Raw genomic sequence first — 17,397 nt, forward strand, 5'->3', positions numbered from 1 at the left:
TCTCTTGCATAGTCCGTCAACTCGATTGCAACGAGTCGTTCTTTCTCGCTATTTAGACTGAAGAGAGAGTCGACTCTTGCGTCGACCGGTTCGACGATTGCGCACCACGTGGCTTCGGATTCGCGCCAGGCTCGATACGCTTCCCTTCCTTCCTCTCTAACCCGATACCAACCAACCCTACCGCCAGCAAAAAGAACTCTCACCAGACGCACCCCGATACGCCCTCGTCGTCGACGTCGTTCTACTCCCTCGTTCCTCGTCCTTCCTCGTCCTTCCTCGTCCGTTCTCGCCCATCCTCTCTCTCTCTTTCTCTCTCTCTCTCTCTCTCTCTCATCTATGCTACGAAACGATGCCTTCAGTCGACACGCGGCATCGCGACGCGAATCAGCGATCTTCCTCCTATTGAGATTTTCTCACACCAGTGTGTTCTTCGATCGGTCTATCCAATAAATTTTTCATTTTTAACGGAAGAGATTCAATTTCTATCGTCCTTCGTTTCGAATCTGATACTTCGATTCCGAGAATAAACAGATAGATATAACTACCGTTCGATAATTCCAACGCGATTTAATTTTTCATCTCTTCGACGACAAAGAAAGGGATTTATCTTACATTCATTGTGCCTTCGTGTATGATTATCGCGATGAGGAACAATATCCTTTTCGGTGAGTAAGTCACACGAACAATCGATTTTCGAACCGATCAATCGAACCTTACGTCGATCCTCTTAGAATTATTCCGTTTCCATTTCGCTTCGTTATACCGAAGAACGGATGTTATGGAGATAAAAAATGTGGGCAATGATGAGTTCAAGGATTTTTATTAATTTTTCCATGGAAAAATTAATTTAAGATTATTTCGATGGTTTTCCTTTAATTAAGCTTATTAAACTTTTAATTGATTTTTATTGCCGGTACTCAAAGGGTATTAATGTCGACCTGATAATTTTTAATTACCTATTTCTTCGTGCCAAGTTTTGTACAGTTTTCATTAGACATTAAACCCACCTACGCTCAGCGTAAAAACTCTCGCGCTCGGTGACGCTTATTTACAGATCTCCTACACTCTTCTTTATCTCTCACTCATAACTGTTATTCGAAGATAGAGAAGGAGTAGGGGGAGGCGGGGGAGGAGAGCGCGCGCGATTGCACTTGCGGAACACGCGCGCACTGTTCCGTGCGATGCGGTGCTTTCAATCGCATTTTTCTCCGATTTCTTCGTATATCCCCCTGTTATTCGTTTCGTCGTATTGTCCCCATAGTAACGCTCTGTTACGTCACAGACGATGCCGTCCACTTTGCGAATATTTTCCACCATAGGTAAACGGAAATCCTTCGAAATAACATTATAGGGTGAATACACGAGAGCATAGACAAATACCTGTGGCTCGGTTTACATACGAAAGCACGCGTACAATGTAACCCTTTTCGAGCTTCCAAGGATTTAGCGTGACCTGGCACGATCCATTCGACGGAAGGTTACACTCTCGTGCCCTCACGTACGAAGATGGAAAAAAATAGAGATAAATCATCCAGCTGATTACGCTCGTGACTGCCTCGACTACGTAGACATCAGAGATCTTTTATCAAAAATTTACCAAGTCGGATTAAAAAGAAAAAAAGAAAAGAGAGAGAGAGAGAGAGAGAGAGAGAACGTAAAAAATCAATATTTTTTTTATCTTTTCCTCTTTCTTTTTTTTCCGTAAAAGTAAAAAAATCTGATAAACAAATAGACACGCTCCAAAGACTATTCAAACTCCCATCGCAATAAGATCGTGCTTCTCCGTTGGCTTTCATCTCTTTCTCCGTCAACTAGAGAGTTCACCCTCGTGTACTTCCTTTCTAATTAATATTTATGCGACCTTGTTGTCGTTGAATATGCGATAAACCGCATACGATAAAGCTCGATAACAGAGGACTCCGTTTTACTACTCTATCGATACACTACATTACGTTCCGTACAGGCGCATACATACGCAAGACACGTGTACTTTCTCGATGCAATCTCAAGTTTATCTCCTAATATAACGATGTCCGAATCGATTCGTCGAACCGCGATCAATCCTTATTATGAACAAAACGATCGATCTGCGTTGAAGAGATACTTAGAGAGAAAGAGAGAGAGAGAGAGAGAGAGAGAGAGAGAGAGAGAGAGACGTAGAATACGGGGATGTAGAATAGACATACATTTTCTATGGTTAATTTAGACGAAAGGGACGCGGCGCCGTTAATTATGAACACATGTTGTATACTACCCCCCAAGGAGCAAGCTCAGTGGCAGTAACATTGAATTCCATCCCCCGATATCGTCACACTTCGACGCAAAAATACCGTCTATTTCAAACGCATAATATCGTAAACAAATGTTTGCACTTAGAAAAATAACTACGGCTAATAAGATCTACTCTCTAGTCTTATTGAATTGTATAAAATATATTTCAAATAATGTCAATAAAAGAAATTTATCACGATCGTTTCTTCCTTCGATCATCTTCTTTTTACCATTACAGACAGATGTTGAATATTTGTTTTATCATTGATTTAAAAATATTTCTTTCGAGATATATTTTAAGAAAATAGAACACGCTCGAAATGTTTTATCGCGTTACGTGACATTCGCATTGCTCGTAGCATCCCCATAGAAATCTATTTGGTGGGATGTGAGAGAGACCGATATTCCTTGATTCGAAGCATCGACAATTTTAGAGAGAGACTTTCAAAGATGCGCCAGCTGGTATAGTTCGATTTTACTTTTCTCTCGGTCTCTTAGAAAAACATTGGAAACATTTCGGAGTCGCGATAAAAATTATCCAAAGTTGACAACGTTTATTTTACTATTTGTATTATTATTATCATTATTATTAGTGATTTTTATTAGTTATTCAATAATTACTTCCAAAGGGAACGTACGTGTGCGAATAAAGCGTAAAAGTTTTAAAACGCAGTCATTCAGCGATTCAGCATGTAACATAAAATATATAATTTTTCTTATAAATCGCTTCATAAACAAAGCTTGAAAGAATTTAGCCTCATGAAGGATATTGCTCTACTCTGAGCCTAAATATTATTCCTGGCACGTTCCAAACTTATTGTTAGACTTTTACGTGCAAGCAGTAAGCAATCTTTCGTGTCAATGAATGATCGTCGTTATTATCTCGTTTTGTCTTCCTCCTTTTTTTACTTTTTCCTTGCAAATTTTTTTTTTTCTTAATTTTTGGATTGTATGACTGTTCCTCTCTTTATCTCTCCCCCCTCTCACTCTCGATACCAGACTACGTACGATTCGCTATGGAACATCTTCAAAACATTTTCCCCTTATTCATGATTAATTGTTCAGAAAGACGAGATAGTAGTGGTTAGTAAATCACAACCGCAAATGCACGTGCACGAAGTTCACCTTCTCTCTATTGACCTACACGAGTGTCTACTGTTCGAATCGATGAATGAAACTCGGAGACGTACGTCTCCTACGTCTATGCGCGTACGCTCGTGTGAGTCTATCATAATATACAGGGGAATGGGGAAATCAGAAATCGAGAATTATCTTGAAAATATTTTTATAAAATTCTGGAAAGTAGCCAAAAATGAAAGCTATATTAAAAATCTTGTACATCACGTTTATTATTCGCAAATAAAACTCGTTTGCGTGTGTATATGTATATATACGCGCGCGCACACACACACACACACACACACACACACACATATATAAATATAATGGAAGGCAATTTGTTGAACGGTTTGTCTCATTTCCAGCAGTTAACTCAACGAGTTGATCCTGATAAAGGATTCGAAGGCTTAAAATATTTTTCCACGGAATCATCCTTCTTCGGATTGCGCCCAAGCACCACGTAATTCCCTCTCAGAAAGGATTTCGGGATAGACTGAGAAAAAAATAGGATTGAAGAAAAAGGACAAAGAGAGAAAGAAGAGAAGGAAATGTCGATTACGTAACTTCGTAGAGGAAATAGACGCAGTGCAGGTGCTTTTCAAGGTTCTCCGACCTTTTCCCAATGTTTCTTTTCATTTCTCTTTTTTTCCTTAACTCTTCCCTGTTCCAATCTTTTCTCTCGATGTATCGTCCTTGAACATGTGACGACCCCGAGATAAATCGTATGTGTGAATTGGCGCGTCATTTCTTGCCATGAGTAACGTAGATACTGTTACTGAAGAAAAATAGTAAAAATATAAGACGAAGCAAAATACCATGGTTTAACTATATAATATTATTAGGTAATAACGTTCAATCGATCGGCTATCGCGTAAAATTTCACTACCTACAACGGTCATATTCCCTTTGACGAGTACGATTACATGTTACCGATGCATCAAAAGAAGAAAAAAAAAAAAAAAAGAAAAAAAAGGGAAAAAAAAGAAAAGAAAAAGAGAGGAAAAAATATTGGAAACTTTTTCAAAGTTTCATAATCTATCGTTATCGATCAAAAAACATCATCCGTTTTATACGTAGATTTATACTATAAGCACGTAGACACGTATAGATGAGAATATAATGCTCGAATAATGTTCGCCATTATACGAAGAACAATAATACATATAAATCTATTATTCCCTACTTAAATGAATAATATTATTTCGATCGGTATATCCAGGTTAATTAAACAAATATCACGTCAGATTTATACCAGTTTATTTATATAGAGCTCGTTATGCTACTCTTAGCTTTAACTTATGCTTTTTTACGTAAGCCATGCGTTAATCATGTATGTCAGGGCTAAATTGGACGTAGTATGTGAGTTTTACACGTTGCGCACGGCCATTATTATCCCTTATATTGTTTTTCTCCCCTTTTATCTCTCTCTCTCTCTCTCTCTCTCTTTCTCTCCCCTCTTCGCGAGTTTCAGTAAGTTTGAGGATATTAATTAAAATCTTGTAATACTTTCAAATTTACGTTATGCACCGAGCCATTATGAGATTCGCGCGAGATGAACAAAGAAAAAGTATCTTGAAAGCAAGATCGATCGATATTTAATATAATATTATAAGATTGGTTAGCCTCCTTCGATCGCGATCATCGCACAAAGAGAAGTTTCAGGTGACGGAAGAGAAAATTGAATTCGTTCTCTCAAAGCGACAAAGAACGAGGCTTGCTCTCTTTTTGTATCGTCCGATATTCAAACGCCACACCCAACCCCAACGCAGCATGTAAATCGTATTGATTTAGGAGAGAACAGACGAAAGTATCGCAGTTTAAGAATATTTACGGTTTATACTGCCAACTCAAGAAACGAATGAACACCGGCCGCCGCAATCAATTGTCAGCGATCTAAAAGTTTTGAAAAAAAAAAAGAAAAATAAGAAAAATAAGAAGAAGAAAAAAAGAAAGAAAAGAAAAGAGCGAAAAAAAGATTTGTATGCAAAAAGTAGCCAGATGTTCATAGCGATTTGGTGCTCGGCCAAATCGTTAACATTCCTCGCAAGCTCGAACGTCCTGCGATTCCATACGCGCGACCTTATACCTTACTCGGGAGCAAAATCGATCGTAATCGATAAACAAATTGTTTCCGAAAATATTTATAAACCTTCTTTCAAGCTTCGTCTAACGAGCTCGTTATACGAAAAAATTTGATAAAAAAATCTTTGTTCGATAGCTCGCATTAATTGGAAATTAGTAGGAATTAACTAGGCATCGATTATCGATCCTGATGATCTCGTCGGAACTTAACACCCATCTCAATCCCAGTGAAGCAGATAATCGAGCTCGAATGGGTATCGCGATGAGAAAATTTAACGTTCGCCTCGTGACTGGCAATGATTAAATCGATCGATCTATCACTCATGCTTTTACGCCCACGAACGAAGCTGGCAAAGAAAGGAAATAAAATACTTTTTATTTAATACTTTCTATAGAAGCTTAGGAACTTTGAAGAAATAATAGACATTAATTCCGTTATCTCGAGGACATTTAAATAAGAAAAACTCGGAAGAAATAGTATCGAGTTGGTATAGTTAAAAGCTCTCTATACGAAGCTTCTTTCTCGCGAAATCAACGGCGCGTGGGAAAAGGACAAGGAGTTGACCATGACCGGCGTAGACGACGCGTCAAAGTCGCGGAGCCAGAGTCGAGACGGTGACGAGTACAAGTGCAGGGTCAAAGCGAGCCAGGCAAATTGCCAACAATTTTTCGGACCTTCGAACTTATTTTTGTTCATAAAGATTCTTATTCTATAATTGCTTGATTAAGATCACGACATTAATAATAGCGAGATCATAGTAAAATCTAAAAGATCGACCGCGACGAAAGCAGGAAATAATTAATAATAGTGCACGAGAGAGAGAGAGAGAGAGAGAGAGAGAGAGAGAGAGAGAGAGAGAGAGAGAGAGAGAGAGGAAGAAGGAAGTAAAAAGTCAAAGTAGCTTATACAACTCTTTGTATTCGTTGATCCTATTGTCGATATATAATGCATTCACTGATCTCTATTAAATCTCTAGGAATACAATTGTTAATTATTCATAAATAATATTATCAAAGATTTATATGATTAAGGATGTGATCCATTCGATGGTTATTTTTAAATACCTAACGGAGAAATGGAGATAAAGAGAGCGACGTAACGTTGTACCTTGAAGCGAAATCAATATTTTGCGTAGCGAAAAGGTTCAACGCACGCGAGAGAACCCTTAAATATACCCTCAAGGTACCGCCGCGTCGATGCGGGCTATCCTTCATCGACCTAGAAAAAAAGAAAAGCATTGTCCCGCATCTGCAAAGAGGGAACGTATTTGTTGTTATCGAGGTGCTATCGAGAGCTAACATACGTGCCTACATTGCTTTTTCATTTTCGCGTTAGAGGAATGTTCTTACGGGAATCTTAAACAAGGGAATTCTTTTGATTTATCCAAGTACTTGGAACAATGGAAATAGGAGAGAGTCAACAAGTCCAGAACACGCGGTTCGTTTTCTTATTACGAAGTTTATGAAGCACCCTCAGGCCTCTTCTCTCTCTTCTATAATAATAAGGAAGCTGAAAACTGAAAAAGTCTGTTTTGAGATATACTACGTATGTATCTGGATAGTTGTGCGAGACACAAAGACGGATCATTTTAGGTCAACGATGGCGAAGCTGGAATTCCTTAGGAAATTCCATAAGGATCGATATCTACAAAAGGACAGGATTAATTTTGCGTCCTTGGAGGCAAACGAATAAGTTAAACTTTATCGATATGACTAAATCCGATCGAAACACCGTCCTTCAAATTTATTTTATTGTCCATTTATTTATAGACAGTTAGTTAACGATCATTATTATTAAACGTTCGAGAGAAAAAGAGAAAGAGTATCTATCGACTACTCGTTAGAGCATTAGGATACGAATTTCACCATTTTGCCATTTTTTTCTTTTTTGCATTTTTTTTCTTTTTTTTTTTTTCTCTCTTTTTCTCTATACTCTCAATGCGTCGCAATTTATTGACACGTCGTCAGAAAAATATATCCTCGCGTCAAAGGTATCTCCATATTTCACGATAAGGATTCCAATTCGATTTCATGTCCCGATAGAACATGCCTGACAAATCTGTCGATCGATTTGAAGCATTGTTAGACTACTTCGTCGTCTGATGAACAAGACGTTTCAATCGATATCTATCAATCTCCGATAAAAACAAATAACACAAACTTGAACGCAGAAAGTATTCATGATTCGTTCAAGTTTATCCATGGATACGATTCAATTATTATCCAAAAATTCGGACCGACTAAAGCTTTGTTTTCAGATTATTCGCCCTAAAAATAATTCACTAACATTATATTTTTCTTAGAATTCCATTATCGTTCTCTTGTGTGTCTCACATTGTGTTTTAATTTCAAACGAAAACAAATGTAAAATCTTTTTCTCGAGAAATGATTTCGAAATAGACGAGTAATTCTCTATTTTTAATTTCTAGTTCATTTTTCTCATTTAAACGGAATATACGGTCGATTTAGCCAATGTTTCAAAATAACATCGCATTTATCTACGTACCTATCGCGTACCGCCTACCAAAAGACATAGCCCCAGTTATTTTCGAGCAGTTATTAAACGTCAAGCTGTCGATTTTTAAGATGCGCATCATTGAAGAATCATCGATATTAGACAACCAGGTATTAAGTAATTTATAAAGTTCACCGAGAAAATCGATCGAGCTTTTCTCATTTCTCCAACTTTCTAAGGTGTTATAAGCGTTTAAAAGTTTCGGCGAGAAGCATTTTTTAAAATTAAAGTAGGTACTAACTACGTTCAGCGATGCTGACCCATCGGTGCCATGAACTGATTATTCAGGAATCTGTCAAACTCGAATGGAGAAAAAAAAGGAGATACGATCGTTCGTTAATGAAAGTTTTTCCTTTCAAACATGGAAAATAATTATACGACGCGTTCCGTAGATGTTCTTAGACAAAGAAGAAAGGAATAACACGAAGATGTTTGTAAGAAGATCTTTGAAGTAAAAGAATCTCCTCGTAATTGTAGAAATTATTTACATTTATATTGTAGAAATTATTTAGCTCATCACAGATAAATCCATTTTCTAAGGAACTAAGAGCCCACGTACTCGTAAACGATTCGACTTTACAGAAACTCTCTCAGGGACGGTTAACAATTTATTAAAGTGAAAGGTACTTGATCGTTACGCCCGATCTAAGCCACGTAAAATATACTTTGATATCTCCAGAGTGAAAATCCTCCAATCTTTAACCCTCTTTCTCTCTCTTTCCCTCTCTATCTATTCCTCTCCATCTCCCAGGACGATAATTCATTTTCCTATATTTTTTTCAAAATAACGTTACCCTACGATATTGTCCCATTTTTCTTTTTCTTCCTGAAAGAGAAAAGCAAATGATTCATTTCCAGTAAAAGCAATGAATATAGCAACCATTGGAAAGCTTTTTGCAGTCATGGCAAAGGAGGAAACGATTGGTGGTAGCACGTAAAGGCGGCGCTGAAAGAGAAAAGAAGGAAAGAAAGAGAAGAAATAAACTACCCTTAGCTCAATTGCAATAGGTCTGGCAAAATAAGTAAGCAACGACGGTAGTAACGAAAATCAAAGGTATCGTGTTTTTCAACCGTACCTTCGTACATGCAAATTAATTAAACGTTTTCGCGCTTATTCACGAATAAAGTCATAGTAGGCGATAAGTGAACGTGCGGTTTTAGTGTGCGAACGCTCGAATTTAATAGCCTCCAAATTGAATCCAGCTCGAAAAATAACGTTAACGCCGCGTTCGGATCCATTTGAAATGGATTCGAATTGCAAATATGAGATAATGACGGTCGTGCAGACGAGAATTTGAACAAGTGCGATGGATATTCTCACAATTATCCTTCCTTTTAGAAACGTTGAATAGTTCCTAACAATGAGTACTTTGTAACCGCTCTATACAAATATATTACTATTTATATATTATATTATTTATTTTCATATATTTAAATTATTCTTATTATAACGCTTATAATATATCAAAGCTAAACGGTAATCTCGGCTAAATGTATTTATAAAAATATACTGTTCGGTAAGGGCATAAATAAGCGATAATATATTTAACTTATAAATGGATCGATTTGGCAAATAGACTTTTTCTTTTTTGACAAGCGCCTGTTCACTCTGCTTTCAGTGGCGAGCGTCATTCGACATTGACACCAGGGAAAAAAATCATGGATCGTGCGAAGTGTACGAGTCTGGGTGGAGTTACTTTCGGATTTCATCGATTCCGACGTATTTGCTGGTGACGGCATGGCGTCATACGGAAGACACATTTACGAACCCAACTTGACTTGAAAGACGCGTGGGCGAGAAAAGAAGGGACGCGCAAGCACGGTACAGGCATACCGTTTAAAAGGAACGACAATGTCAGCGATCGCTACGGAGTCGCTGTGTCCGAGCACTATTCCCGATGAATCGACGACCGCTGTTATACCGACGGTTACCAAGATCGATACCAGACTGGACGTCAGTCCGATCTCGGTGGTACTCGCCGTCTCGATAGTTTGCATCCTCTCGCCGATAACCGTCACGGGAAATTCCATCATTTTAGCAGCCTTTTATAGGTACAAGAGACTTAGAACGGCCTCGAACTACCTTCTCGTGTCCTTGGCCGTTAGCGATTTTGGGGTGAGCCCGAAATTGATTTTCTCTTGCGTTCGTCGGGGCATCGATCGTCGATGAGTATTCTACGAGGATATAACGCAATGCAATACGTACAAATAGAAGTGTATATATACATATATATATATATATATATATATATATATATACACAAATATATACACACAAATAGACGAGAATAAAGTACGATGTACTTGGACGAATCGTTCCTTAAATTATATATACATTGACCGATCTATCGTCCGTGAGCTATGACGTCAATGAACGAATCTTATGGAGCTTGAATAGAAATGGTTTCGCTAATGCGTCGTGCGAAGTAACAATCAATGAATTTGAGTACCGCCTGCCTGGTCGTCGAGCCGCTATAGCATTAGGTTAGATAGTAGGGTATACATGCGTATACCGTGCGTGCCATTTACGAGTCAAATTAAACGCTTTCGCGTTTATTCGATCGTTAGCTTTTTAGATTTAACGTGATTTCAAGAAAAAAAAATGCTTTCTGTAACTCTTTGTAACTCTTTGGTTGGACTTTCGTTAATAAAGATGAATGAATTCGGAAAGGAAGAAGCAGCAGTAAAAAATAATACCGCAAAAATGAAATTTCATCGACGATCGAGGCCATTATCGTCTAGCACGTAACGATACTTAATCGATATTTGCTTTTGACAAAGGTCGGAGTGTTCATGCCGTTTGGTATGCAGCTAGAACTCTCTGGTCTGCCAGAAAACGGTACGTCGACGCTGTGCATCCTTCCGTATTGCATCGTGATCGCGCTTTGTAGCGTGAGCGTACTAGTTACGGTGGCAATAGCGGTAGATCGTTTGACATCGTTGGCACAACCATTGAGATATAAGAATATCATCACTCACAGCAGCATCGAAAAATATATCGCTGTATTTTGGATCTATGCGATCTGCGTTGGACTCTCGCCTTTGATCTACGCTCAAATCACGGGTCTGACTGAAACGCATAGGTATTATTTTATCCATGATGAATCATCGACGAGTCTTTAATCGCAATTTCAAATAATATTTATCGATATATATACTAATACGCCTAGTAGTAGTATAATTCGTAATCGAGAAATTACCTCCCATCGTGACCTAGAGAGGGAGAGAGAGAGATTAATTTACTTTACGTCATAGCGGAGGTTGTAGGTTCGGAGCAGCCGTCTTGCCGCCTGTAAGAGTCTTCCTGGTCGTAGCAGTTTGGGCGCCGAGCGCTCTCGTACTTCTCGCTTGCTACGTCTACGTCTACCTGGTAGCACGCGCTCATGCACGTGCTATTTACACGGTAGAATTATCATTCCGACATCAAACGCAAACCATGGCTTTGCCTCGCTATGGCCAAACGTTGGCCGTAACGGTTGGAGCCTTTTTCATCCTTTGGCTTCCGTTTCAAGTGAGTGTAAATATATATACCTTCTCTCTTTTCGTATCTTCAAAGTCCTAGAAACCAATCTATATACATAAACGCACTCATACGTTTTATATGCATATATGTAGGGGTCCATACTTGGAAATTTTCTATTGTTAGATGCACGTTTAATATTATATCGTATATTCAAGTATAGAAACGGGACAAATCGTGCGACAATCAATGCGCTATATCCGTAGCAAAAACTGTCTAAAAACCGATCTAATCTCCTTCAACGATCGCAAAAGATAACGATCGCCCCATCTCTTAGGAGTACAGCCATTGAAACGAAGTTAGCTACTCCTCCGATACGCTGCAATATGCAATACGTTACGTCTTGTTAAAATTTTCTATACGACGTCGTGGAAGAATAAGCGCGACAGCAAATTTCCATAGATATTTCCGACGACGTACGCTTCGAAGCGTACTTACATTTTGGAATTTTTTCATTATCTTTTTTCAGATCAAACGAAAGAGTTTTTTTTTTCCTCTTTGTTTTCCTCTTTCTCTCGTTCGAAATGAAAGAAAAAGAAAAAAACGAAGAAGAAAAGGAAAGAGAAAGAAAACGGAAGAGTCCTCGCGTCAGGAATGAGAACGTTTGATTTGCACGTCCTGCAGATATTGAAACGATAATACGCGTTTATGGCGTAAAAATGCGTTTCTAAAGAAAATTATGCAAATATTATCGTCCCGAATCTCGTATTTCGTCCCTTTTCAGACCTGCATGCTGCTCGACATCTTCTACGACACTAATTTCCTTACGGAATGGGCGGTCGTCTGGTTGGGTCTGCCAATTCTCTCTCACAGCGGAGCAAATCCTTGGATTTATGCCTTTCATCACGGTGAGATGCGAATAGCGGCGGGAAAAATAGCCGAGGACCTAGTCGCTTTGTTCGGTGTTACGCCTAGTCGATACGGCGGATGCTCGCCTGCGAGGCGCCAATCGAATACAAATCTAGAATTGGCCGAAGTGAACAACGGCAACGACATTAGGGAACGACAACACGTCGAAAATTGTTTCGCGCCCAAACAACAAGTGAGCGGCAATACCCATTACTCGAGCAAACGTTGTTTAGACATGTCCGGAAGGCAGGGAGATATTTCGCCAGAAAGAAACGAAGCCGATCATAGTTCGTCTTCGAAATATCATCCAAACGAGATCGTCGAGGAGGACATCGAGGATCTGAGGAAAATGTTGGATCCGAAATATATAATCGATCGGAATCACGTTATAGATTCGAATCACAACATCGATAAAATAAAAAATCTCAAGTACCTACTCGATCCGACATTCGGCAAGATAAGACACCTTAGACGTCTCAATCGCAAGAGACTCCTGAGCAAGAACTTTTCGAAGAAATGGTCCGAGCCCAAGTTTATATCCTATCAGAATTTAAATTCCGACTGCGGTGCCAATAGAAAATTTCTTCGATTCAACGCCATGTCCGATCCGGCATTAAACGCCGTAGCCGATAGCCAATCAAACGACATCGACAGGACGCTCGATGTCGATGCGACGGCTAAGGACATGGATCCAGACGAACGAGGAAATTCGAATCTATCCTCGATGTCTTATCCGAACATAAGGACGGCCGGCGGAAACACGTCTGAGATTAACTCGAGAGTATTCGTAGCAAATAAGAAAGGATCGGAGCTCATTCACAGATATTCCGTCGAGAATTTAAATGACAATAGATTCGACGGACGTCCGTCCGTCGACCAATTTGATCGACGTCAAACGGAGAGCCAAACTATAAGGAACGTTTATTCGCGAGCCCGAACGCGTCCACGATTCGATCTTACCAACGATATAGATGTTGCGCGTATTCGCAATAGCTATTCGTCGTCCTTATGTACGAGCGAAAACGCGGCGAAGCGCAACCTCCTTGGAAGTCCGAAGTATAAATTATCTTCGAGAACTATGAATGTCATCGGCAACAACAAGCTGCCTTCTAATCTGACGTGTTTCGGGCCGAAACAACGCCGCGCGGTGCCGTCGCCACCGCCACCGCCGCCACCGTTGCTGCCGCCGCCGCCGAACGTATCGAAGAACGTCAAACTTGAAACCGACCTATCACCCTATCGATTCTCGCAAGCTCGAATAAAGATGCAACTAATACACTCGGAATCGGTAAATCGGATCGAACCAAGCACCGAGCACGCGACATTTTTTCGAAATTCGAAGCTCGCCAAAGGATTAACGATTCCCATTATACACTCGGAACCAACCAGTCCTTTGGAGCCAGTTCCTTTGTCCTCGGCGCAAGAAGAAAAATCCAAAAATTTTCATGTAGAAATTACGACGAGAAACAACGGCGAACTCGAGTCGTGTCGAAATCGAAAGAGTCCCGTACGACACTCGGATCCTACGTTACCGTCGGTATTATTCAACGTCGAGGACTTTAGCGAGACCCTCGAACCGACCGATCTTTCGTACAAGGAGCTACCGGAGACGATGGATACTACCGAGAGAGGACCGATACAATTGTTCGACGCTTTGCTCAGAAACTATGAGAAAACGAGGGACAATAAATTGGCCGAGCCGATATTCGGCGAACACGATTCGACGAGATTCAACTCGAGACGGCCGTCCGACTCGAAATGGTCGGAATCATCAAAGAGTCAAGAAATTTTGTCGTGCGTTAACGAGCATCAAGCCATTCCCTCATCTTACTCGGTGAACGACTTTCAAACGTGCAACAGCGGCAGCGACTTGAACGATCTGACGTCCTTAGATCCGTTCATGTGTCCCGAGCCATTGACCTCCTCGTTACGCGAATCCTTCTTCGACGCACCCTCGGTACCTGACTCGGACATTTTCACGTCCTTCGAAGAAAACGACACGGCCGATTTTTCCCCGGAAACCAATCCGATCCGGACCGACTTACCATCCAACGTCTACAACTCCGTATCCGCGATCAATCTAAAGAGCTCCCCGATCGCTTACGAACAGAGCAAATCGACCGAGTCCGTATTTCGTAACAAACGTACCGAGGACGGTTCTTGCGGGATCTTGGAATCGTCGCCGTCTCAAATGCATCGTGCCAAAATTCGAATGCGTTCGTACATGGACGCGAAGAAAACAATTCGTTTGGCGCCATTGGCCGTACCGACTCCTACCGACATTTCTACTCCCACCTTTGATCTTATCTCAGAAAGAAAAACAGACGGGCCCGTATTGGTCTAATCGTTTATACGAGCATGGCTTATAGAGACATGGGCCATATTAAAAAAGATGTACATTTTGGTTTTTTTTTTTGTATACTGCGGATACTGCGAAAAGTCGTCTAAGAAGAAATTCCACTCGTCGGTATCCGAAATCCGAGCAACAACTCTCACAATTATACGTTTCCTTTTACTTAGAAGATCACATAGAGAAGAAATATAGGGTAATCCATCCGATTGGATGATAATATTTTAAGGTGTATAAAATATATCGCAAGTATAGCTTTATTAAGTGTAGCGCAATTTGCCGTGCCAAGCGAGTCGAAGGGATGTCTTTGATTTTAAATCTATACCATTAATTACCAATGTAATTTTACCGCTTGCGTACCTGAAAACAATAATCGATGAAAAAAATAACCTCCTCGTTATTTGGAACGACTGAAGCATCTATGTAAGACGAGGCGAAAATAAAAAGACGTACGAAAGTGTTTTTTTATGGGGATACATTAATTACGAGTACGAATTAGTCGAGGGACGAATGCTGATATTAAATAAATAGCATTACAATATTACACGGAATATAATTGTTCTCTTTGAAATCATTCATGATAATAATTCCGATGACGATTCGTTCTCTCGATGGGATATACTTTGTGTAAATTAATCGGGACGTTGATCGATATATCAAATGGAATATACCTTGTTAATTCTTTACTTATCCAAAAGAAGTTCGGTTTGCGTGTCTCTGCGATAGAAAAGTCTATACTACCGACGAAACCAATGGGAACCAATGTTTAAGAATGTTACGGAAGAGAAATGCAACGTACCTTAAACACACGTAGAAAACATATTAGAATAGAAGGGACGCTAGGACCAAAAAAAGATTATATTTTTAAATACCACTTATATTACTTCATTGCGATCGTTACGACGCTTGAACTATTTCAAGAAAAATCTTCTCGTAATATCCTGTCATCGGTGCTGCCGCCGACATGATTTTGATTCGACATTAATATTTCATATTTATAACGGAAAGTAATGGATTATTTACGAAAGAATAAGAAGAGGAAAATAACGATGCTTTTGTTTACTCGTAAACAACCAAGAGAATTCTAAATAGGTACTACCTACATTACGTATGTTTTACGTTATTATCGTTCGTTTCGTGTACGCTTACGTACCGAAAGAGTGCCTCGGATCTTGGTTCTCTAGTATCGAAAACAAGTTGCAAAAACTTACGAGCTCTTCCCTCCCTAAAAAACTTCGATCGAAGATTTATTATTATCAAATAGAGAATGGAGTGCATCGGTGTTGCGTCATTGCGAGCGACACGAATGTTGAATGAATTTTGGAGAGGTAATACGAATGAAGGATATAACTCCGCTGTAAATACGTACGAATAGTATCCTAACCCCGGTACCCGCTTAAGGTACTTGTACTTTAGTACCTACTTATATACAAGTATAGGTACTCTCGACAAAACTTTTCAAACAGGCAAGTACAGGTGTACTTACTTTCATCTTGCATAAAAATCTAGATCATAGAGATTGCTCGAGTGCTTTTATTTGATAAAAAAAAAAAAAAAAGAAAAATCCTTTCCCCGTTACAGAAACGGACGGCTGGTTCGTACGATCGATTTCGATCCAATATCCAATTTTAAATATCATTTTACTTATTCATTGTACTTTACGTACCGGTTATAGATGATAAACGAAGTTTAATCCTATCGTCCATGTCTTCCATCTAATACTATTAAAGATAAGTTACTTCGAGTAATATCATTTCGAATACGGAATAATAGTTGACGAGAGTGCATAATGGTAATGTATCAGATAAAAGTAACTACTCGAGAATATGTTTCAGGAGATTAAGTAAGTACACCCCAAGTGTCTTACCTATACGTGTATATATTAGATACACCAGTTCCTAGGCACAAGTGCAACGGTACTTTACGAAGCAGTTTGAAGCATGATAAAATACCATGTCGTACGATTCAATTATAGTAATCATCACCTTATGACGCAATTTCCAACCGCGTACATGTATTTTCCAAAAGCTCTCTATGAAATATACTACATTTTGCGTAAAATTCAATGAATCTAAAAAAATAGTACCCTCTATCCGGTTGCTTCCTACGTACGATCGATCTTTAAAAAACAATACATGATCAATTTCCAATATGAGCAATATTTAATTCGATCAACATTCGTATTAGTAAAAAATTCATTTAATTCAATATTGATCAACACTGGAGAGTTTATAATGCCTGAGAAAAAAATAAACGTATGAATAAGCCTGTACTATGATGTGAACCCATTCGCATAAAGACAAATAATTCTTCATGTTTACGTGATAAAAAGAAGAAGAAAAAAGAAAAGAAAAAGAAAGAAAAAAAAAACAAACAAACAAAGAAAAGAAAAGAACTTAAAAAACTTAAACGATAGAAACAAATCTAATATAAATTTATTACAAAATATATTACGATACTACGAAAATAAACGCGCTTGGTATTCATTTCGTTTTTCTTATACACATCCCAGATTATACAAATTATATAATAATGTGCGTGGATTACGTTTCAATTAAATAATAATTAAATGTCCAAGTATATACCAATATCTTTCCAACGCACAAATTAAGTTTCGTCGCTCGATCGCAAGATGACAGCACTTATATACGACAAACCTCATCTCGAAGATAAAACAGTTTACTACGAGGA

General features: G+C 39.0%; 1 protein-coding gene across 7 annotated transcripts; it reads left to right on the forward strand.

The window, feature by feature from the left end:
* Positions 1 to 277: 277 nt before the first annotated feature.
* Positions 278 to 17,362, forward strand: LOC124954687. Of its 7 annotated transcripts, none has more exons than XM_047507957.1 (7): positions 278 to 665; positions 3,756 to 3,981; positions 8,846 to 9,041; positions 9,607 to 10,103; positions 10,769 to 11,070; positions 11,243 to 11,498; positions 12,232 to 17,362. In XM_047507957.1, the coding sequence occupies exons 4-7, from the start codon at positions 9,840 to 9,842 to the stop codon at positions 14,698 to 14,700; spliced, it is 3,291 nt and encodes a 1,096-aa protein (XP_047363913.1). In that variant the 5' UTR covers positions 278 to 665; positions 3,756 to 3,981; positions 8,846 to 9,041; positions 9,607 to 9,839; the 3' UTR covers positions 14,701 to 17,362. The 7 variants fall into 7 exon arrangements, with proteins under 7 accessions (XP_047363913.1, XP_047363912.1, XP_047363915.1 ...); XM_047507956.1 differs by having other exon boundaries at positions 8,846 to 9,009; XM_047507959.1 differs by lacking the exon at positions 8,846 to 9,041.
* The last annotated feature ends 35 nt before the right edge of the window (positions 17,363 to 17,397 follow it).

Source organism: Vespa velutina, chromosome 16 (genome assembly GCF_912470025.1).
Source record: "Vespa velutina chromosome 16, iVesVel2.1, whole genome shotgun sequence".
NCBI classification, from domain to species: domain Eukaryota; kingdom Metazoa; phylum Arthropoda; class Insecta; order Hymenoptera; family Vespidae; genus Vespa; species Vespa velutina.

Bases quoted from the DNA above. Each gene is read 5' to 3' on its own strand.
- LOC124954687 (XM_047507957.1), top strand. From the start codon at position 9,840: ATGTCAGCGATCGCTACGGAGTCGCTGTGTCCGAGCACTATTCCCGAT. The intron at 10,104-10,768 runs GTGAGCCCGAAA...CTTTTGACAAAG, and splicing joins TGGCCGTTAGCGATTTTGGG to GTCGGAGTGTTCATGCCGTT. The intron at 11,499-12,231 runs GTGAGTGTAAAT...GTCCCTTTTCAG, and splicing joins TCCTTTGGCTTCCGTTTCAA to ACCTGCATGCTGCTCGACAT.